Genomic DNA, 24,044 nt, shown 5'->3' on the forward strand with positions numbered 1-24,044 from the left:
ATAATCAGATGAAATAACGGGCAAAAGCTAACACTTATTAATAGGTAATATAAATATTCATATGTTTACACAATTTATTTATAGAATAACTATCTGCCTATAATAATTAGTTAAATGCTACCAATGCCTGAAAGAAAACACGCTGAATATAACATGGTGGGAGCCGCCACATGACCGCATGATGACTATAATTATAGCTGTCTATCCTGTGTAGGCTTTGAATCAATTCACAAGGTTACCGATACGGAAAAACTGTAATTATGTAGTTACTTTTACAACATAGGAAAAGTTAAAAATAGTACATTAAGATACATATTAAATCACATTTAAAATTTGGTTGTTCCATACATTTTAGTTGGTTCATTTTCTATGGGAGGGTTTTTTTCTCGCGATTTCGTGGTTGGTCCCATAGTAAAAGTACATACATACATACATACATACATATATTCACGCCTATTTCCCGGAGGGGTAGGCAGAGACCACGGATTTCCACTTGCTACGATCCTGACATACCTCTTTCGCTTCCTTCACTTTCATAACATTCCTCATACACGCTCGCCGGTTTAGGGTGCTCTTGACCTGGCCTTTCTTCAGGATTTCCCCGATCTGATCAGAGAAAGTCCGCCGAGGTCTGCCCCTTCCAACTCCCGTTTCTACCTCTCCCTTATACACTCTCTTTGTTAGCCTTCTTTCACTCATTCTTTCCACGTGTCCAAACCATCTCAACATACCTTTCTCAATTTTTGTCACTACATCTTCGCTCAGTCCACACTTTTCCCTTATCACACTGTTCCTAATTCTATCTTGTAATCTCACACCACACACACTTCTCAACGCTCTCATTTCTACTGCATTCACTTGGCTCTGATGCCTCTTCTGCCATACCCAACTTTCGCTACCATACATAAGTGTAGGCACCAGCACCCCTCTATGCACAGCCAACCGTGCCTTTTGCGACACCTTCTGGCTGCTCATAAAAGCGTTAAGTGCCCCATTCACGCGATTTCCAGCACTCACTCTCCTTTCAATATCTTTATCATGCTTACCGTTCCTAGTGAATAATGTTCCCAGATACACAAACTCTTTCACTTGTTCTACTCTTTCTTGACCAATCAAAATTTCACAGTTTGTCATATATTCCTCCTTTTCAAATACCATAACTTTCGTCTTACTTACATTTATTTTCATTCCTTTCCTTTCAAAAGATCCATGCATTCTAGTTACCATCTCCTGCAACTCTTCACCCGATGACGCTAGCAATACCAGGTCATCAGCGTAAAGAAGACATTTGACGGGTAACCCACTCATTCTCAGCCCACATTCATCATTTCTCAAATCATGCAAACTACTGTCCATGAACAGATTAAACAGCCACGGTGACGCTACACACCCCTGCCTAACACCCTTTTCGATGCTAAACCACTCAGTGTACGACCCGTTTACCCTCACACAAGCACTGGAATCCTCATAGAGCGATTTCAGTGCCTGAATGAGACGGCCGCTCAATCCATACACCGACAGTACCGACCAAAGTTCATTCCTTACCACTCTGTCATAAGCCTTTTCCAAATCCACGAAAGCGCAATAGACCTTCTGACCTTTGGCCAAATACTTTTCGGCTATGCATCGCAAGGAAAAGACTTGATCCGTACATCCCATACCCTTTCGGAATCCCGCTTGTGCATCCCATACTTTCTCATCGGTTTCTTTCACTACTCTTTCAATCAATATCTTTGCATACAATTTGCCGACGACGCTGAGTAAGCTAATGCCTTTAGGCACCTTGTATATGTAGGTATGGCCAAAAGTGCTATGGCGAACCTCGACAAGATCTGGAGGAACAGAAGCATTCGTCGTTCAACCAAGGTGCGCCTGACTCGATCTCTGGTATTCTCGATTTTCGTATACGGTGCCGAGACATGGAGTTTGAAAAGTCGCGACAGGGCAAAAATCGACGCTTTTGAGATGTGGTGTTGGCGAAGACTCTTACGCATACCCTGGACGGCTATGAGAACCAATAAGTCCATTCTAGAGGAGCTGAAAATCACCACACGGCTCTCTACAATATGTCAAGAACGCGCACTCAGCTTTTTTGGACATATCATGCGGTCTAAGAAGCATGACCTAGAAAGGCAGATTATCTTGGGTCAAATGGATGGCAAGCGCGGGCGAGGAAAAGCACCCACGAGATGGTCTGATGGTGTGAAGAGGGTGGTTGGCGGCAACATGCAGTGCGTGACTCATGTGGCTTATGACCGCACACTATGGAGACGGAGCATACATGGTCGCGATCCTCAGCAATGAGGGACCGAGGAAGAAGAAGATATGTAGGTACCAGTATTTCTACTTTAAAGATATCAATGATATCATAACACGTAGTTATAGAAAGTATTGTTATTGTAAGCTTAGTCCCCCTCGCGAACTAAACAGGCTGCCATATTATACTTTGTGATGCATTGTATGTACTGTGACACTAGATGTGGCCTAGAAATTTTTATATTAAAGGAAAAAATTAAAAATTCACTACCTCTACTGTACATTTTAAATATATTAATAACGGGTCACTCACGTATTTTAAGTCGAAAAACGCTCTTGTTTCACTCCGTATCGAGTAGTTTCATCAGGAGCTTGCGTTGACGGTAACGGACCGGCGCAGAATGCGGGCCGCAGTCCTCCGCGCCCGATGACTCGGCGCGGGCGCCGGTGGCTCTACTTTATCGTCCGTCGTATATCGTCTTATATACCTATATATTGTCCTGTAAGTTGCTCGGCACTGTCAAATTTTTGTTTTAACTGACAGGCCGATATCGTACTATCAAGTCAGTGGGCCCCTTTAGCGGGGACCGATGTAATAATAATATGGTGTAATCACATTAAACTGGTTCTGCTGTGTATATCTATAGTGGTTACCCCATCCAGTGCACACAGTTCGTGCTTCGCACCGCCTCTACCAGATTATGATCGCGGGCACCTGCGGGCTCCCACGGTACACGTCCGTACTTTAGATACCCTACTGTAGGTATACTATGTTGACACAAAAAGGATACAGATGCTTTATCTCATGGAAAGATATTGATAAATACTTTTGTATCAATCGACTACAACATGACATGTAAAAATTGAAAATCTCGTAATGTAGGTTTTCTATCGTAATCAAATTAGATTTTAAAATCTAAATTAAAATTAAAAGTCGGTTTATTTATGTGTTTTATAACTTTGTCTTAGATTGACAAAGTAAAAAAAATATGCACGGCATAAGTGTGACTTTAAAGTTAAGTTCATTCAGGTCCGCGGTCTGAACTCATAACGTGTTTTTGATCCTTCTCTTCCCGACCCACCGGGAATGTTTATGAAAAGAAACGGAAACGTCTCATACCTAAATATTCGGCAGTTCGAACCGAACTATTCGGCCGAATACGAACATTGCAATATATGCCGAAAATGCCGAATACTGAATATTCGGCTCATCTCTATTTTGATCCCTTAGTTGCCTGATAATATTTAGTTCTGGAACCAATAGTTACTAAATAGAATAAGTTGCTCACGTTTCCTGCTCTCGGTGGTTGAGGGCTGATAGTCCTTGTCAGGGACCTCCTCCTTCACCTTCGCTTCCATCTGTTAACAATAAAAAATAACATTGATAACATCTGTTCATAAGTTTTTTTTTGTCAGTTATTTAAAATTTAAATTTAAAAAATTTAAAATTTAAAATTATTTATTTGGTAGCATACAATGTTTCGGTAATTGGGCTAGTATCTCTTTTTAAGTATTGTAAATACTTGTATTAAGAGGATACCGCTCTTCCACTATACGTAAGTTACAGGTTTTTACATTAGTTGTAGTTACGCTAAAAATTTACAATTACAATTTAACATTAAAATTAAAATTAAAATAACAATATCATGCTAAAATATATGTGTGTGTGTGTTAATAAAATTTAAATATAATATAAAATCTTTGTTGGTACAAGCTTTAATCGCTGGCTGTACTTTTTTACAACAGGCAAATTTATACTCTTCGAGACAATTCTGGAAACCCCAAACACAATTAGGTTGCGTTGTTTCATCTCCATCATCGTCAATATTGCATTGTCACCAGACTCACATCTTACATTATGTATAAAAAAAATCAGCTCAATCGGAAATCGGGAAGTGGGTCTTTAGCTTCCAAGATTTGACCCACACTAACTAACAAACGAACTAACATAAATAACTATATATAACTATATATTAAGTTAAATAAAAGCTTGTAATGCTAATGAGTTAATAAATATTATAATTTTCCAGTTTACTAGTGACATCGCTTTTAAGGGTTCCGTACCCAAAGGGTAAATACGGGACCCTATTGCTAAGACTCCGCTATCCGTCGGTCTGTCTGTCTGCCTGTCCAACTGTCTGTCACCAGGCTGTATCTCATGAACCGTGATAGCTAGACAGATCAAATTTTCACAGATGACAACAAATGTTAAAAAGTACGGAACCCTCGGTGGGCGAGTCGTACTCGCAGTTCTCCGGTTTTTTTATAAAAGTAGCATTTGCCGCATTGTCACAAGCTGTAAATGAAACATATCTAATACTATTATTGTCCAGTCCGAAACTTCAGCGTTAAATAAATAAGAGTTAAATATAATGGGGCGTGCGCGAGCGAGTGTTTCGTCTCAAGTTGATGTAACACAGATGCGCACCTGCTGCTCTAATATATATATATATATATATATATATATATGTAACTCCATACTCTCTATATATACTACATAAACTACGTCATATAGGGAGTCCGATTCTTAAAAGCGAACGAATATATGAGTATATGGACGAAGTTTTTCGTAAACTGACTATAAAAAACCGGCCAAGTGCGAGTCGGCTCGCGCACGAAGGGTTCCGTACCATTACGCAAAAAACGGCAATAAAATCACGTTTGTTGTATGGGAGCCCCACTTAAATATTTTTTTATTTTTAGTATTTGTTGTTATAGCGGGAACAGAATTACATCATTTGTGAAATTTTCAACTGTCTAGCTATCACGGTTCATGAGATACAGCCTCGTGACAGACAGACGGACAGACAGCGGAGTCTCAGTAACAGTGTCCCGTTTTTACCCTTTGGGTACGGAACCCTAAATAACACGATTCCCACGACATGGGAATACGGGGTACTGCACATAAATGGTTTAAATCGTACCTGCAAAATAGGAAACAGGTTGTGCAAATCGATAACTACAATGACGAGACTCGGGAGGTTACGGCGACCACCTCACGGTTGCGGTCAACCACCTGCTCAATTCCACAGGGAAGTGTTCTCGGATGTACCCTATTCTTGTGTTACATAAACGACTTGCCTAAAATATTGGATACAAATATCAAGTGTGTTATGTTCGCGGACGACGTTTCCCTGCTACTTAATGGTACTGATAGTATTGAGTGCAACAAACAGCTTTGCCACACGCTCCTTACCGTTCAGAAGTGGCTCGAGGACCACAATTTAGAAATAAACCTTAAAAAAACCAAAATTATGCAGTTTAAACCCATCCAAAAGAAGCCCTTAGAGTTACAATTAAAAGTAAATAATAATGAAATTGAAGAGGTTAACGAATTTAAATTGCTAGGAATCACAATAGACTCCAGTTTAAACTGGAAAACCCACATTCAAAATACCAAAACAAAAATAGCGACATATACATACGCGCTAAGCGTACTTAAATCGAACACGAACCTTGAATCTGCGTTGTCTGTGTATTACGCGTATATCTACTCGAGTCTCCGTTATGGTGTAGTCCTATGGGGAGCTAGCGTAGACTCTTGCCAACTTTTCATCATGCAGAAGAAGTGTATCCGCATATTAGCAAATATTCACATTCCTAATAGCTGCCGCCCCCATTTTATTAAACTTAATTTATTAACGCTGCCTTCAATATTTATAAAGGAAGCGGCCCTCTTTGTTCGAAAACACCCAGATCTATTCCCGATAAAACCGGAAACATCAAAAACTAGAAGCCAATATAAAAACAAATTACTCCTACCAAAATCTAACTTGGCTATCTTCAAAAATGGGCCACAATATAATTGTATTTCAATTTTCAATAAAATTCCGGACACTATTAAACTTGAACCAAGTGACAAATTATTTAAAACGAAATTAAAAGACATGTTAATTCACAAATGTTATTACTCAATTGAGGAATTTTTAAATGATGAAAAGCTGACGAAGTAAAATAGCGCAAATACTTATAATAAGAATTTAAAATACTTTAATTTATTTATTGTGACATTGAATTCAAATTATGATTAGGTAATTTTTTTTATTTATTTTACTTTTACTTTTACAATTGCCAAAATCTGAATGTATGGAATGTTATTTAATTTTTTATCTTTTATCACTTTTACAATGTTATTATTCGATGATTTTATTATCTTATTTTATTTCTTTACATAAATTACGGTAGATATATTATAATGAAATGTTTTAATAGGTATTAGATAGTAAGTTAAACATTGTTGTTGTGCCCTAACAGATGTCATGAATTTACTAACTTTATTTGTAACACCTTATTTTATGTATCATGACTGTGCAATAAATGAAATGAAATGAAATGAAATAACGTACTTGACCTATGTAATTGTCGGAAAATAGTTTCTTAAATCTCGAAAAGTGGTAAAGTTGGCATTTAACGAATAAGATTGCAACAGTTGCATTAAGAAGAACATTAATCACACTGCAGCACTGTTTGGTTAGTTTTGTTTCAAAAGAATTAAAAAGTTAGTACAAATTGCAAATAGAAACTAGAAACTGCGATTTTATAAATAAAGCAACAAACGATTTAGCCCCTCCGGCCGTTTCGGCAACCAAGTTTCGCAACCAGTCGTTGAAAAAGAAGCCAAAAAGAAAATCTAAAGAAAAACTAGCGTAGATGACAGTGGAGTTTCGCAGCCAGTACTGTTTCTTTAAAAAAAAACATTTCCTTCGCAAACTAACTAGACGGAGCCCCGCTTGGCCTAACGAACCTAACCTACCTACCTATTGATTTAGTGTGACATCCGTGAAAACATTACTGACAATATATATTTTATATATTTTTTTTTATATACAAACTTGTCACATTACGTTCTGAGTGTTTGGGACCTATTCTTCATTGGCAACCGGATGTCAAAGGAATAAATTTTCTTTTTTGGCAACTAGTTGCGTAACAAGATGATTAATTCCTTTTTGACAACTGGTTGCGAAACTTGGTTGACAAAACGGCGCTACCGTATTAGCTGGGAGGCGATTTTTTAATTTCGATCACTCGATTTCGTGTATTTCGTTCAATAATATCTCCACTACTAGGTATTTAAATTCTACTAATAGACCCCGTCACCACGACCACGAACCACCAACGCCACCACGCGACCACGAACGCTGTAAAGGGTTCGAAACGTCGGGATGTATTATAAATTCAATATACGCGATATAATCCGTTTTCATAGTTTTATTTCATGAGTAACTATCGCGGTAACCGAAGACAATATTTTCTACTAATATAATTGAAAACGAGTGGTCAATACTACTAGATTACCAATTTCTATAGCTCGTATTTCAAAAATTAGCATTTCATTGTTTTCTACCGATATTCGAGTGATCGCCGCCCTGAACATAAAAATAATACGCGAAAAACCTAAAGATTTACCTACTCTGCAAATCTGAAAGTTTCAATTACGTGTGAAAGTAAAAATTGTACCGAACACCTGCGCCGCACCTGCGCTAACGAGAACCCGCGACCCCTACGACGAGAATTGGACGAGAATCTGGTGAGAATTGTGTGAGGTAAACATTGTAGCTGTGTTTATCTAGTTTAGAGTCGAATTATTTCGCTTAAAATTTTGTTTTTTCTTGGCAAGTGTTATGAAAAAATTGTGTGTAACTACGGGAAAATAGTAGATTGTGTTACAAGGGAGCAAAATGTCATATTTACGGCGAGGGCGTACATTGAATCCTAAACGAAGCGAAGGATTCTATAATTGAATCCAGATAGTAACGAGGGATTCTAAAGTAGAATCCTGAGCGTAGTGAGGGATTCAAGTGTGTTACGCCCAAGATGGAAATAATTTTGCTACCATGTGACACATACTGCTTTTCACATCACATGAGATAATTATGATGTTTGAAAAGGAGGGACATACACTGTCAAAATCGTAACATAACCCGTCCCGTAGACGGGTAATAAATACATCGTTATCGCGGGAGCAACAACGATTTGACAGTAGTGAAAAATTATGACAAATAAATAATAACAGAAGTGACATACTATCAAGTAACGGTTATATGTACCTATGGGTTCAAAATGTAGCAGGATCAAAGATAAAACTCGAACACACCTGTAGTATGGGCTCGCTCCAAGTGTTACTTTTAACCAAAGATAGATATAACTCCGTAATAGATGGATACAGTCTAAGGAAAAAACGTGCCTCGAAAATCAAGAAAATTTGATTCTCGTTCAGTGGGCGCTACTAGCTTTGGCCTATTGTCGTACAGATGGCGTTGACGGTTTCGTTTGTTATTTAACAATTTTAACGCATATCAGTGAAAGAACATGGGTCAAAATCATAAAAATAATTAATGCAAATAAAAAAAATCATTTATCCATACTTAAATACATTTTATCGTATTTTTATAAACCTTCATTTTTAGTTTTAAAGTGTGTCGATAGATGGCAGTGAATTTACTGGGGTTACAAAATTTACTATGACAGTACCGCTCTAGTATAAGTTACTCTATGCTTTTAACTAAAGCTGCTGAATATATTTTTTTACAATAAAGATTAGGTAAATAAAAATAAATAAATTCTTGCAGCATTGTCTATCTCACTTAAAAGTATCTGAACTCGAACGCACCAACGGTAGGGGCTCGCCTCAGGCCCAGGTGTTACTTTCAACTAGAGCTGGAGAATAATATATTTAGAATAAAAATAAATTCAACCGACTAGTTGTCAAGCGGACCCCAGGCTTCCATGAGCCATGGCAAAAAGCCGGGATAACGCAAAGAAGAAGAAGAAAAATAAATACATTCTTCCTTACCGAAAAGCGTCTGATGGCTCCTCTACACGATGGGCCATCATACTGGCCCACTAAGACGGACTAGCGTGTAGAGAGGGTAGTGGCGACGGATGGCTTATGGCGCGGCGGGATGGCGATGGGATGGTCACGGTGTCGGTTTTTCGTCCGCTCATTAAAGGTAGTGGGCCAGCGATGGTGCGTAGGCATTCACGTGGCCCATTCCATAGTGCGTGCTCTCAACCATCGCATGGATATCACGCTGGTCCAGCGCTGGGCCATTGTGTAGAGGAGACATTACCATCGCATGGCCATCTCGCTGGTCCAGCGCTGGGCCATCGTCACAGGGCGGACACGCTATACATAAAAAATCACTTGCATTTCTATGTGTGAACGGCACGGCAGCGGCATGCGTCATTGTGTAAGTTGCTTAAAAACAGTACTAAGTGGTCGGCAAAAGGTCGTCAATCTGATGTCGCGGGGCGAGGTAATTTAAGTCGGGGCGGGGCGGTGCGTGGCCGTTCTGTATGGCAATACTATTACTTATTCTGTGCTATCGTGTAGAGAAGCCATGATCTGAACTCGAACGCACCCATAGTAGGGGCTTACCCCAGGTGTTACTTTCAACTAATGCTCCAGAATATAACTTTTTTCAACTTTCATTAAACATCGTTCACTCGGCGCGTTCACTGGTCTCGCATTATAAGGAGAGGCGAATGGAAAGGATGATGAATGAAACACAGATAAGAAAAAAACACACACAGAAAACTTTAGGGATAAAAATTCTTAAAAAACCGGCCAAGTGCGAGTAGGACTCGCGCACCAAGGGTTCCGTACATTACATAATTTTAACAATGAAATGAAATGAAAATGAAATGAAAAATGATTTATTTGTGTATCAAAAATGCAGCTTATTACAAAGTAGAATTACATTTTTAGGAGTATTCTATTCTATTGTTAGACAGCCTAGGAATAGTGTCCTGAGCCCTAAACTAGGTAAACCTGTCTTATAGGGATCAGGGAATAAACCACCGCCAGTTCTAGCAATGCAGCAAAGGTTGGTTGTGAACACAAGTTAAAAACAGATACAGATGGTCAGATCGCTGTTACTTATACAATTTTAAAGTTTAGCAAGGATGATATGATATGACATTATCAGCTATAGTATATTCATCTGTATTATATATGTTTACTATTTGTCTATTACAATTAATTATTTATTTTTATATACTGCTAAGATAATTACTTAAAAGTGTGTGTGTGTGTGTGTGTGTGTGTGTGTGTGTGTGTGTGTGTGTGTGTGTGTGTGTGTGTGTGTGTGTGTGTGTGTGTGTGTGTGTGTGTGTGTGTGTGTGAGTGTGTGTATACGTGCGTGCTTTGTACGATGAACTATACCATGATATATTATTAAATGCAATTATTCTAGCCAATCACCTAACAATTTCAAGGAGTTTTTCAGTTTCAGCGTAGTTTAGGGTCAGTAACCAATTGCGGATATTTTTTATCAAGTAGTGTTTATTACTATTTTGGATGTCTAAGCGTTCGTTGGCTTTGTTATACAGAAAGGGTGCAAGGAAGGTAAATTGACGACGATGAAAAGCCGTGTTGTGTGCAACAGAGTCGAACACCTTATGTTTTCTACGTCCACCTAGGCGACGTGCGCTTTGATTAGAGACATACCTGTGCTGTCTTAGACATACTCGTTCAATATAAAGTTGACGGACTGATAGGACGCGAGCTATGGAGTAAAGTGTTCTAGTGCAAAATCTAATTGGTTTAAAGAACATAACTTTTAGGATCGCTCTTTGTACACGTTCTAATGGAAGCAAGTGGGATTTAGCAGCACCGCCCCACACCGGTATGCAATAAGTAAGCAACGATTGTGTTAATGCTATGTACACATACTGTAACAATGTATTTTTTATGCGAAACGTGAGTGAAAGGTAAATTGCGGTTTACGATTTATGACGTATTAAAACAAAACTACTTACCAGATCTCGTTCAAACTAATTTTCGGTGGAAGTTTGCATGGTAATGTACATCATATATTTTTTTCAATTTTATCATTCTCTTATTTTAGAAGTTACAGGGGGGGGACGGGGACGGACACATTTTACCACTTTGGAAGTGTCTCTCGCGCAAACTATTCAGTTTAGAAAAAAATTATATTAGAAACCTCAATATCATTTTTGAAGACCTATCCATAGATACCCCACACGTATGGGTTTGATGAAAAAAAAATTTTTGATAAGACAAACATATGTATGATTCCTATAGGTACTCATATCTACTTATTTAAGTCCAACGGTTAGTGTTGTGATGCAGTTCCGCGGTGGTTTTATACATAGTGGAGCGTATGTCTTATTTTAGGAGTAAATCTTGTAAAGTACTTCATTTTTCATTAGACTTATATTGATTGATTAAAATTCTAGATATAAATTAAATTTAAATTGCTATTCTAAATTATTTTGCACGTAATAGTACATTACGATACAAGTGCGATAAATAGGAAATTCGAAACGAGTGGCGAATTACCTATTCGCACATGTATCGTACAACGTTTTACAGTACATATGGCCCTTTAAATTTTCGACATAGTTGCGTAATGTGCTAATTATCGCACTAGTGCTGTAAAGTAGTATATGTACTGTAAAATTATTTACGAATTGTTATGTATATTTTTAACATTATACTGTATTGTACTGTGTTAGTGCGAGCGAGACGCCCGTTGAATTGGCCTGTTAGTTACATATTCAAAAGTAGTGAATCAACCTGTACCTAAGTTCGTTTCTAAAAAAGACCTTCGTAGGAAATTGTACAAAGTTCTACAACAAAATTCCTTTACAAATTTGTGAGCTCACGGATGCAAAATTTAAAACCGTTGTAAAACGAGCACTGATTGCAAGGGCATATTATAGAGTTAAGGACTATATCACAGATCGGGATGTATGGAAAATTAACTTAAGTGACAAACCAAGTAGTCTAAGGGCAAATAATTGAAATTGATTTTATTTATAATTCTGTTATATATTTTTTGTATTGATTGAAATGTTTAATTTGTTAAATAGGTAATTGAAATTGATTTTATTAATAATTCTGTATTTTCTAAGTATGTAAATTGTAATGTATGTTGTGATTTGTGATTATTTGGATGAATGTTTAATTTTAATTTTGTACAACTGTACTTTTTTGACTTTCATAGGTTATATATATGTTAATGCCTAAATTGAGATAAAGAAAATTGAATTGAAAAAATTGAATTGAATTGAATTGAATTGAATTGAATTGAATGAAGCCAGGATTCGAACCCCTGACCTCCATCACGACTGCTGCATCAGTCTTTATAAATAACAGCACCATATGGCCCCCACGTGCGGCTGACGTAAGACAACAATCCGCAGTTTGAAGGTACATAGAAGTATAACACGAGCTTTCTGCAATTTCAAGCTGTGAAAGCGGTTTGTAAACTGCCCATAATGTACGGGTTCATCCACATATTACGTCACAGCAACAGGTGTGACAGTACGTATTAAAGACCTATCTTTTTCCTATGAAAAAGTGTGACAGCAGGGGTGGAGAGGGGTCTAAAAATTCGAAATGTGTGATGTAATTAATGGACGACCCCTACCTATGTGAAAAGATGACTTCCAACCCGAAGATCTTTGGTGATCGTGGGAAAATTTAAAGGTCGAGGAATCGCAGCCATCTTGGAAAATGTGTACCATCCTGGAGAAATTTGTGTTTTACCCTAAATCTAGGTTCTCTGTAAAAATATGGTGTAAGGCAACATTAATTATAATAAATAAAACACGTTGCTGGCTCGCGGTCTACCGAATTAAGGTAATAATTGAGAATAGTTTTATGTAATCTGTTTGTTGTTATGTGTTTTGTGTAACCTACATCAAAAAAAAAAAAAAACAATACAAAAATGCAGTATAAGTATTACCTATGTAAGTATAAGACATTATACTTATACATCATACATTATACTATTAGTCGTTTTGCTTTATCATCTTATTTGAAGTCATCATCATCATCATCATCATCATCATCATATCAGCCTTCTATCGCCCACTGCTGAGCATAGGCCTCTCCTCGCGTACGCCACTTATCCCGGTCCTGAGCCAATCTCATCCAGAAGTGACCCGCAGTCTTCCGAATGTCGTCCACCCAACGAGCCCACGGACGCCAAGCACTCCTTTCGTCTGAAAGCGGCCACCATTCCGTTAACATTTTGGCCCACCTGCCATCACTCTGTCTGACAACATGTCCCGCCCAGCTCCATTTAAGTTTGGTAATGACGTATCCGACGTAATCTCAAATATATTTGAAGTAAGTATATGTTAGTTTATATTTTAACTACATACATACCCTAAATCGAATAATATTAAAATGGCAACTAAGAACAATGTAGTGTCGAGCACTGGGTCATTCACATGAAGACCAGGCAGGTAACCTGTACAGCCGAAACGTCGAGTCAAACGCATTAGTACGGTTATAAATAGCGCCGCACGCCCCCGCGCCATATGGCCCGCACGTGCGTTGCGGCCGCGGTGAAAGGCCATAACTCAACAATTAGCGATTTTCGGATTAATATGTTTCGAATGTTTTGATATTCATAAGCGCGTTGTGATATATGACTAAATTAAACAATAAAGAACTGACCCATTAACAAACCATAAATTAAGGTTAATTGATTGTTTAAATTTTATAAAAAGTACTGTATAAGTTATTTGCAATATGGACCTTGTTGCCTGAATATAATTATACGATTTTTCAATATACTTACATCAACATTTTTAACCAAGTAAATCTTAACGCTATAGTAAAAAAAACTGAGTTTACTTACACTGCAATCGACGACGACGTTGACAGATTGTTAAAAAAAAAGATAATAATTCAGCCTATATACGTATCCGACTTCAAGTACCTCGGTTCGCTCGTACAGTGCGATGGCGATATTGACCGTGACGTGAAAAACCGGATTAGCACAGGATGGATGAAATGGCGACAGGTTACGGGAACCATTTGTGACGCCCGTATGCCCCTTCGGTTAAAGGGTAAAATTTATAAAACGATCATAAAACCTGTCGTCATGTATGGATCAGAGTGTTGGGCCCTAAAGATGACGGATGAAAAGAGATTGCATGTAGCGGAGATGAGAATGTTAAGGTGGATGTGTGGCGTGACGAGAATGGATAGGATAAGGAATGAGTATATAAGAGGAAGCCTGAAAGTTGCACCCATAACAGAAAAAGTAAGGGCAAATCGCCTAGCATGGTACGGGCATGTGATGCGGAGGGATGAAAGTCATGTGACGAGAAAGGTATTAAGAATTAATGTGGAGGGAAGTACGAGGAGAGGAAAACCGAGGAAAAGGTGGATGGACTGTGTGAAAGATGATATGAAACTAACGCAAGTGAATGATGAGATGACGGGTGACAGAGATGTATGGAAGAAAAAGACATGCTGCGCCGACCCCAAGTGAATGGGACAAGGGCAAGCGAATGATGATGACGTCCCACTGCTGGGCACAGGCCTCCTCTCATGCACGAGAGGGCTTGGGCTATATAATAGTCCCCACGCTAGCCCAATGCGGATTTCTTCACATACACCTTTTGAACTTTTTCGTAGATGTATGCAGGTTTCCTTTAGCGAGAATGTAGTGGTAAATATCAAATGATATTCCGTACATAAGTTCCGAAAAACACATTGGTACGAGCCAGGATTTGAACCCGCGACCTCCGAATTGAAAGTCGGACCGTCCGACTCGGACTCCATATCCACTCGGTCACCACCAACACCATAAAAAAATAGAACTAAAAAACTTTAAAAATTGGGTTACGCGTCTACTGCGTGCGAGCGTATGACGTCACCGGTTCCGGTAGGAAGTGGCTACCAACTTAATCAACATTAGCTATAAATTTACTATAAACTAATTTACGCTATAAAACAATAATTTACACTATAAATATAGTAATGGACCACAGTTTAGTTTTCAGTTTGGGTAAATGTTAGGTAAAGTTATGATTGGAAGTGGCCCGCCCGCCCAGATAGTTTACGGGTATATTTTTAGGGTTCCGTTCCTCAAAAGGAAAAAACGGAACCATTATAGGATCACTAGTGCGTCTGTGTGTCTGTCCGTCTGTCACAGCCCATTTTCTCCAAAACTACTGGCCCAATTGGGTTGAAATTTGGTACACACTTGTAAGTTTGTGACCCAAAGACGGACATGTAAACAAATGAATTTTAAACATGGGGGCCGCTTTTGGGGGGTAAATGAGAAAATTAAAAAATAAAGTTTTTAAAACAATATCGTGTTACATATGAAATGAAAGACCTTATTTTAAGAATCTTAAATATATTTTTTGTAATTTTAAAATAAATAGTTTAGAAGTTATTAAAGAAAATAAACAAAAAATGACCACCCCCCCCCCTCCCTTTATTTCCGGAACTACTGGGACTAAAGTTTTGAAAAAAATACACAAAATAGTTCTTTACCTGTAGATGACAGGAAAGCCTATTCAAAATGTGCAGTCAACTTAATTACTTAGTTTTTGATCCGACTCCTACGGGTTTTTTAAAAACATTTCACTCACCTTCACATAAAAAAATACGTTGTTAAAAATTGTGTAATGTACGGAACCCTTGGCCGGTTTTTTTTAATATATTAGATACATTGTCGGAGATATTGTCTGTGTGTGGGATAGTGGCGCCCGCCTGCTGGCCAGGGGTCAAGTTCAAGTATTCAAGTAGTTTATTTGCTTTCATGTTGTACATACGAGTAAGTTCTTATGAGATAAAAGTATCAAACATGAGCCCCGTTAGGTCATGGCAATTCTTAAAAGTAACTTAAGCTAATGTTTTTTTTACACGGTAACAACTGTAACTAATTTTATATTGTTTTCGGTTACCGCGATAATTACTCATGAACCTGATATTTTTTTAGATAAATTAATAATTTGCTACATACAATACAATAAAAAATATAATAATAAAATGTTATGAGTAAGCTATTGATATGCTGTGCCCTTACAGGGTCCATGTGAGACATTGTATATTATAATTTACATCTATACTGTACCATGGTTGCAATAAAGAATTCTGAATTATGAATTATGAAATAAAACTATGAAAACGGATTATATCGCGTATATTGAATATATAATACATCCCGACGTTTCGAACCCTTTACAGCGTTGTAACTAATTTATTAAACAAAAAAATACATTTTATAGTTTGTCATTTAAATATTAATTTACAGAATAGTAGGTTTTTGTTACAAGAATTTATTTTAATTTCTTAGCAAAAATAGTTTTTTTTCTTTTTGACGAGACGAATGTAGTTTTAATCGGGAGGATGGTGGCATTAATCTAGACACAATTCAAGATTGGTAGGTCTAGATGGGTAGGACGAGGGTATGTCTCCTCGTTTTGTGTAAAATTCCGTTTAAGTATTTATGAACAAATTTGCAAGTTTCCAGAATGTAGAGGCAGGGTAGAGTAAGTATTTTGTGTTTTACAAAGTATGGCTTGCAACTTTCCGGTTCTTCGATGTTGACGATTATCCATATCAGGTGTTATTGCTTAATAAAAAGGGACGGATCATCACTACTATTTCCCCATAAGATTATTCCATAGCAGAGCCAGGAGTATCCATAAGCATAGTATGTTAGTTGACAGATCTGCTATAAAATGAAAATCTGGCCCACAAAAGTTCTGATTTTTAGCCACGCCAACAAGGATGATTAATGCTTTTAGTTCCGGATGTAATATAAACTTGGAATATACCTCTGCAGGCTCTGCGTAAGTACACTGAAAGAAAAGTTTTCATAACAGTAACAAAATATTTAGTCAGTTTGTAACAACAAAATTGGCTTTAGTTTTAGGATATTGATCAAAATGTACTTCTCATTTTTTAGGGTTCCATACCCTAAGGGTAAAAACGGGACCCTATTACTAAGACTCCTCTGTTCGCCTGTCTGTCTGTCCGTCTGTCACCAGGCTGTATCTCATGAACCGTGATAGACAGGTGAAATTTTCACAGATGATGACTCGATTTCAACAAATACTAAAAACAGAATAAAATAAATATTTAAGTGGGGGCAACAAACGTGATTTTTTGCCGTTTTTTGCGTAATAGTGCGGAACCCTTCGTGCGCGAGTCCGACTCGCACTTAGCCGGTTTTTTTCAGTTCAGGTCAGTTAATTCGGTCAACAGTGTGATATATGTGTAACATACCTTGCTTGCTGAAATAAGCTACGAAACAAATGTTTAGCACCCAGTAATAAATAGGAGAACAAAGCCTAATCTTTGTTTGTAAAGATAATAAACGCTGTTATAAGCTTAGCTAAGTACTAGCTTTTGCCCGCGACTTCGTCTGCGTGGAATTAGTAATTTGGGTACCTTAATTCTTAAACAAATCTGCTTTTTAATCCATCCTTTTTCACCCCCAAATTGGTCCACACTATACATTTCCACCCCATTTTTTACACCCTTAAGGGATGATTTCGGAGATAAAAAATATTCTATATCATTTCCCACAGCTCAAACTATCCCCATACCAAGTTTCATCTAAATCGGTTCAGCGGTTATTGATTCCCCATACAAATTTCCACCCCCTTTTCACCCCCCTGAGGGGTGAGTTCTGGGATAAAAAGTATCCTATGTCCTTCCGCGGGACTTAAACTATCTGTATACCAAATTTCAACTTAATCGGTACAGAGGTTTAAGCGTGAAGAGTTAACACACAGACAGACAGACAGACTTTCGCATTTATAATATTAGTATGGATAATTACACTAGGTAGTTAGCTAGTTGGGTAAAAATAATAGTACAATAACAAGTGTTATTTATACGTCATTATTTCATAGAAGTTTGACGTTTAAAATAACACTTGCACTGCGTGTGCTATCAAAATCGCTGCAGGCGTATCTTTGTCTAACTATCAGCCGCACGATATGCGTGGCATTCAAAGCGTTACGCAGTGTACTACGTAGGCGAACAACACGCGAAGCGAAACGATGCGGCGCGGAGTGAATCAATCCTTTAATATTGATACCTATAGAAGTGTCCTACGTGGGCGATCTCGTTGCGAACGCGAACGCCGTGGGCCCGCCGCGCCGCACCGCGCCGCTTCGCGTTCGCGAGTTGTTCGCTTACGTAAGACGCAGCATAACTGTGTAGGCGGTCTGCAGGTTAATGAAACGTACGCTACGCGAGAAATTATGATCAATAACTTCGTGTTTAATCAACAGCGGGCGTTCCTATTTAGAAACGTAAATGTATATTTCTCTCATTGCTAGTTTTTGCCAAGATTTTCTTACATTATCCAGTAAACTACAGACATAGTAAACATAGTAGCCATAGTGGCATAATCATAATCATATATAATTATATGTTTTAAAAACAGACTTGACAAACACTTAAAACAACTAACAAAATGAACACTAATAGACCTAATAGTAAAAAAACCAAGTGCAGTGATATACACGCATCAGCTTCAGCTGCTAGTGTATTAAACAATTACTTTTCGTGCAAATATGAGTCTAGAAATACATAAGACTTTCCCTTTATTAGTTACCTAGTAAACTATACCTATACCCACCTACTTATACTTACGAAGCTGTATAAAAGAAATTGAAATGAGCACCGGCTGGCACTTTATTAATGCCGCAGCTGACGCGAGTTGAATTGATTTCCGAAAGGGGTGCCTACACGGAAGACGCACCTACCCTTACAATTACAATATACTAATAAGTATTTATACTTTATTAAAGAATTAGAATATTAATGGGAGATATATTGCCTTCAATCAAGCCAATAATACTAACTTAAAACAACTTTTTTGTGTTTTCATAAGCGACTGCGATACATCCAAAAGGTATAGTAAGTTTTAATAAGTTTTGACAAAAATTTCATTTTTGATATAAGCTTTTATAGCTGACTATACTTTTCTTTCCACAGGCAACAAATCGAGACAATTCTAATAAACGCCAAACACAATTAGTTTGCGTTGTTTTATCACAGTTCCCATGGCCACCTCCTGTCTCCATCGTCATCATAATATTGCACTTTCATCCGATTTACATATGTATGCAAAATTTCAGCTCAATCGGAAATCGGGAAGTGGGTCAAATTTAGCTTCCAAGATTTGACCCACACTAAGTACCTAACAAACATGCAGACCGGGCACGTTAAAAATAAAAGCTTGTAAAAAGCACACGATTAGTGACACAAAATATCAATTGTTAGTGGATACTTTTAAGAAGTTACCCGGAGGCCATTCAAAGTTAAGAAATTTTACTTGTACACTTGTACAGTAACAAATACTGATATGAAAAATATGACACTATACTTAAGATTACCAATTTAGGATTTATAATTTCGAATATGACAAATCAAAATGAAAACATTGTGGCCCGATAATTTGTTGTTAAAAATTCCTAATAAATTCTGGGACAAGAATCACATGATCATTTCAACGTTCTTACGATGCATTAATTTTGTACGTATAAATAACTATCTAATACCAAATAAAAATTATTAAAAAACCTGATTAACAATTATTAGAAATTAAATTGTCTTTCGATTAAAAAATCCTTTGTTTAGAAAATAAACTGAAACTACGAGAATGCTAACTAAGAAGGTATCCACTTCAAAAAAGACAATGTAATTTTACCCATTCACTACTCTGAGTTGGGTTCATTTGATTTGGTGCCCCATTTTATTAAATAAGTAGAAATCTTGTTTTCTGGATATCATTTAGGCACCTTTATCGTCAGCTGCAAATACATATACCTATATGTAAGCTAACGCAATCCAATACGTATTTATATATTTCACAAAATTTAGATTTGGTATTAAAATGGGACATACACATTTAATTTTTAAGGAAGATTCTGGGGCTGACAAAAGCGGAAGACAGGAGGCGGAGAGTCAGGAACAAAGAGATAGAAAATCTGTTGTCCGAACCCAACATTATTGGAGAGACCAAAGGCTAGCCATCAGTGCACAGTGGCACGAACACTTAAAGAGAATGGGAGAGGATCGTGTCGTGTAGAGAGCATACTTGGGACAACCAAAGGGAGACGCCCGGTTGGACGCCCTAGATACCGCTGATGGAACGACGTAGTTGCTCAAGACCTGCTCAACCTCGACCATAGCGACTGGCGAGAGCTATTGCAAGGCCGAGAGGCATGGCGTGATCTGGTGTCGGAGGCCGAGACTCACTTTGAGTCGTTGTGTCACCGTGTTTAGTATACTTACACATTTTATACATAAAATTTATAATACATCCCGACGTTTCGAACCCTTTACAGCGTTCGGGGTGTATTATAAATTCAATCTATGCGATATAATCCGTTTTCATAGTTTTATTTCATAAAATAAAATAGTTAAAAACAAAATCATCGCTTCTTCAAAACTTTCAAAGTAAGGGCTATGTGACCAAGCTGTGTATTTCACGCTTTTGTCATAGTCACCCCAATCTTCCATTTTATTGGTTGTATAAGCCGGTATCATCTGGCGGTGCGTCGACACTTCTCATACGTTATGCCGCATGTAACCCGTTCGTAGTGTTTGGACTAGGATTATACCTATGTGTCCAGCCTTTGGGGACAACGGGCAATATCTTTATAGGTATATTTTTGATTATAATTTTGCCAGGGTTCTTATTATATTTTCTGTGTTATACAGGCGTCCCAAGACTATGCGACATGAAGAGAAAGTATCTTAAATATCGTAGATTGAATATTTGAATGAAATAAGACTTATTTTGTGACAGACGGACAGATAGACAGACAAACAGACGCACGAGTGATCGTATAAGGGTTCCTTTTTTTCCTTTTGAGGTACGGAACCCTAAAAATCTATTTTTCGAACGTCGTCGTCGGCAATAAATTATTATTCTTGAAATTTGAATCAAACATTTTACGTTATGCCTTTCTTTTAAGATACTAAAGAATAAAGAAGAATAAAGAATAAATTTATTGAGAATAATTAGAAAGTGGCATGCACAAAAGGGTGTCCGGTAAGCCCCAAACTAGGCTGAGCCTGTATCTTGGGACTCACCAAAACAAAAAGAGTATGTAACGGAACATTGGACAAATTAAATCTAGATAGCTTTTTTTTTTTTTTTTTTTTTTTTTTTTTTTTTTTTTTTTTTTTTTTTTTTTTTTTTTTTTTTTTTTTTTTTTTTTTTTTTTTTTTTGAAACGTAAACGTCACTGTATTGTCGCTCCGTAAAGAAATCAACAAAATAAATAGTTAAACACTAAAGTTCTCACAAAAACATTATCCCAATTGTTAATCCAAGTGCAATAAAGTGGTGGAAGTAATAGTTGAAGTGCAAACATTGAAATCTGCAAAGTTATAAGAAGAAAAAAAAAGTGGTGTAATTTAGAGGTTAGGAGTTGGCATAGACAAGCGGAAATCATACTGTCAGTGTCAGTACCAAATAACCTTCAAGTGTCATCGCGAGTGTTGCCAGTGACACAAGTCAATTTACCCGAACATTACTACCATTGCGTTCCGTTTTACATAAAAAACATGGAGGCACAATTCGAAATGTATTTCGCAAAAATGCAAAAAGAGATGCAGATTCAAACCGACTTAATAACTAACAGGATAACGGATAAAATAGATGAAAAACTGAAACCTTTAATGGAACAAAATGAAACATTAAAAAAGAAGGTGGATCAATTGGAAAAGAAAATAGAATATATGGAAAAAGAGAAGAAAAGCAACAACTTAATAATACACGGGCTACAAGAACGGGAAAAAACCACAACAGAACTAATAAAATATGTGCAAGAAAAATTCCTGACAGAATTAAACATATCAATAGAAGCTGCCGACATAAACAAAATTTATCGTATCGGAAAAAACAAAAAAGGAGAGAAGCCAAGACCAACACTCCTATCCTTTGTGAGTGGATGGAAGAAAATGGAAGTACTTAAAAACAAGAGCAAGTCAAAGGAACTACAGCTCACGGAGGATTACTCCAAGGAAATTTTAGAAAAGAGGAAGGCATTAATACCACAACTAATTGAAGAAAGGAAAAAAGGAAAGGTCGCCTACATAAAATACGATAAACTGATAGTTCAAGAAAACGAAAACTCAAAAGACAGTAGAAAAAGAGAACTGTCTATTTCCCCATCAACTAACCCACAGTCAAAAAAACTACAAACCTCTACCTCATCAGGGAATAACAGAACGAACGCATTTGATCTAATGAGAGCTAGATCTAACTCAAACTCCTCTGATTATGTGAGGCAGCGGCCAGTAAACGGACCGGAAGAATCGACATAGCAACTAAAACCACAAACAACTAAAACATTAGGTCCCAACCCGGCTGGTCTCCGTGGGACGTCAGACCATCACCCTCCATCAAAGAAAAATAAATCCCGAATAAACAGAGAACCCAAACTCAACTGCCACAAGCTAAACAAAACTATAAATATATGCACTTATAATGTGAGATCCCTGGCAACAACAACAAGGTTGCTAGAGTTAAACAATGCCATTAAAAAACTAAACTGGGATATCATAGGCCTAGCCGAAGTGAGAAAAATGGGAAGTGCCATAGAAGAACATAGCGACTACATTCTTTGCCACATTGGAGAAACCAAAGGACATCATGGTGTGGGTTTTCTCGTGAAGAAAGTATATAAGACCCAAATAACAAGCTTTATAGGCATATCTGAAAGAGTGGCTTTACTAAAAATGAACTTAAATCATGGCCCACTGTCATTAATTCAAGTATATGCTCCAACCGAAAGTGCGGATGAAGAAAAGATTGAGAAATTTTATCAGGACCTGAAAAAAGCACTAGATATGGCAGACAAGACCTTTCTAATCATGGGCGACTTCAACGCGAAAATTGGCCAACCAAGACAACACGAGAACCCAATAATGGGCAACTATGGATATGGACAACGAAATGCAAGGGGTGAACGCTTGATAGCATTTGCTCATGAGAATAAACTCTCCATACTGAATACCTTTTTCAAGAAGAAGGAATCTAGAAAATGGACCTGGAGATCTCCAAATAACAAATCAACAAATGAAATTGATTTCATACTTAGCCCAAACCCCAAAGTAGTAACAAACATAGAGGTCCTCAACAAAATAAATTTCCCATCAGACCATAGGATGCTGCGATGCTCACTGAAAACAGAACAACCTAAAATCAGTAGACGAAAATTTACATCCACAACAAATAAGCTGCAGACTGCGCAAGACAAAGAAAAATATATACAAAATTTAAAAAGAAACATAAAAACTCTGAGTGAAACAACTGAAAACAGGGAAAATGTTCAAATCATCAGCAACACATTAGAAGAAATAATAATAAAAAGCATGAACATAGCCAAAATGCCTGATAAAAGTAATAATTATAAAATTATCAGCGAACAAACATTCAAGTTAATTGAGAGGCGGACAGAGCTGCTAGCTACAAAAAATAAGTCAAGAGAAATGAAGAATGAACTTGGAGAACTATTCAAAAAAACAAGTAGAGCACTCAGAGACGATTACGAGGTCTACAGAAAAACAGTAGTCGAAAAAAATATGACAAAATTCCGTAGCACCAAGAGAGCATATAAAGACCTCTCAACACATAAGAACTGGATACAGGGTTTAAATGATAAAAAAGGTGAATCAAGAGATAGAAATTATATAATAAAACATGCAACAGCTTTCTACTCCGACCTATATAAACAGCCTACAGATACAATACAATATGAACAAAATAACCCTGCTCTACAAGTAATGGCACGAACATCAACAGTAAACCCAATAGACTCAAAGGAAGTAATGGTGCATATCAAAAGATTAAAACCTGAAAAGTGCCCAGGCCCGGACCAAATCACAAATGATGCCTTAAAAATCGGTGCGCCTATATTAGCCGAACACCTTGTCAACATTTTCAACAGAGTATTGGTAGAGGAATTAGTTCCGACACAATGGTGCCAATCCAACATCATATTGCTTTACAAAAAAGGAGACCCGCTGGACAT

General features: G+C 37.4%; 3 protein-coding genes across 3 annotated transcripts in view; 1 reads left to right on the forward strand and 2 right to left on the reverse strand.

Annotated features, from left to right (window-relative positions):
• LOC134750992 (protein CBFA2T3) overlaps window positions 1–3,615 on the reverse strand; it is a 34,947-nt gene extending 31,332 nt beyond the window's left edge. Inside the window, exon 1 of the mRNA XM_063686296.1 lies at window positions 3,546–3,615. Coding sequence (XP_063542366.1) covers window positions 3,546–3,615 — 70 coding nt within the window. The remainder of the gene's footprint in view (window positions 1–3,545) is intronic.
• On the reverse strand, window positions 435–1,767 carry LOC134750982 (uncharacterized). The gene is made up of 2 exons (XM_063686285.1): window positions 1,391–1,767; window positions 435–1,236 (listed from the first exon to the last, which is right to left on the reverse strand). Exon 2 carries the CDS (start codon window positions 1,225–1,227, stop codon window positions 454–456), a length of 774 nt encoding a protein of 257 aa, XP_063542355.1. The 5' UTR covers window positions 1,228–1,236; window positions 1,391–1,767; the 3' UTR covers window positions 435–453.
• Window positions 3,616–21,573: 17,958 nt separating the features above from the next.
• LOC134750905 (uncharacterized) lies at window positions 21,574–22,368 on the forward strand. Its single transcript, XM_063686143.1, has one exon. The coding sequence runs from the start codon at window positions 21,574–21,576 to the stop codon at window positions 22,333–22,335; it is 762 nt and encodes a 253-aa protein (XP_063542213.1). The 3' UTR covers window positions 22,336–22,368.
• Window positions 22,369–24,044: the final 1,676 nt, after the last annotated feature.

Source organism: Cydia strobilella, chromosome 21 (genome assembly GCF_947568885.1).
Source record: "Cydia strobilella chromosome 21, ilCydStro3.1, whole genome shotgun sequence".
NCBI classification, from domain to species: Eukaryota; Metazoa; Arthropoda; class Insecta; order Lepidoptera; family Tortricidae; genus Cydia; species Cydia strobilella.

Bases quoted from the DNA above. Each gene is read 5' to 3' on its own strand.
- LOC134750905 (XM_063686143.1), top strand. From the start codon at position 21,574: ATGGAGGCACAATTCGAAATGTATTTCGCAAAAATGCAAAAAGAGATG.
- LOC134750982 (XM_063686285.1), bottom strand. From the start codon at position 1,227: ATGGTAACTAGAATGCATGGATCTTTTGAAAGGAAAGGAATGAAAATA.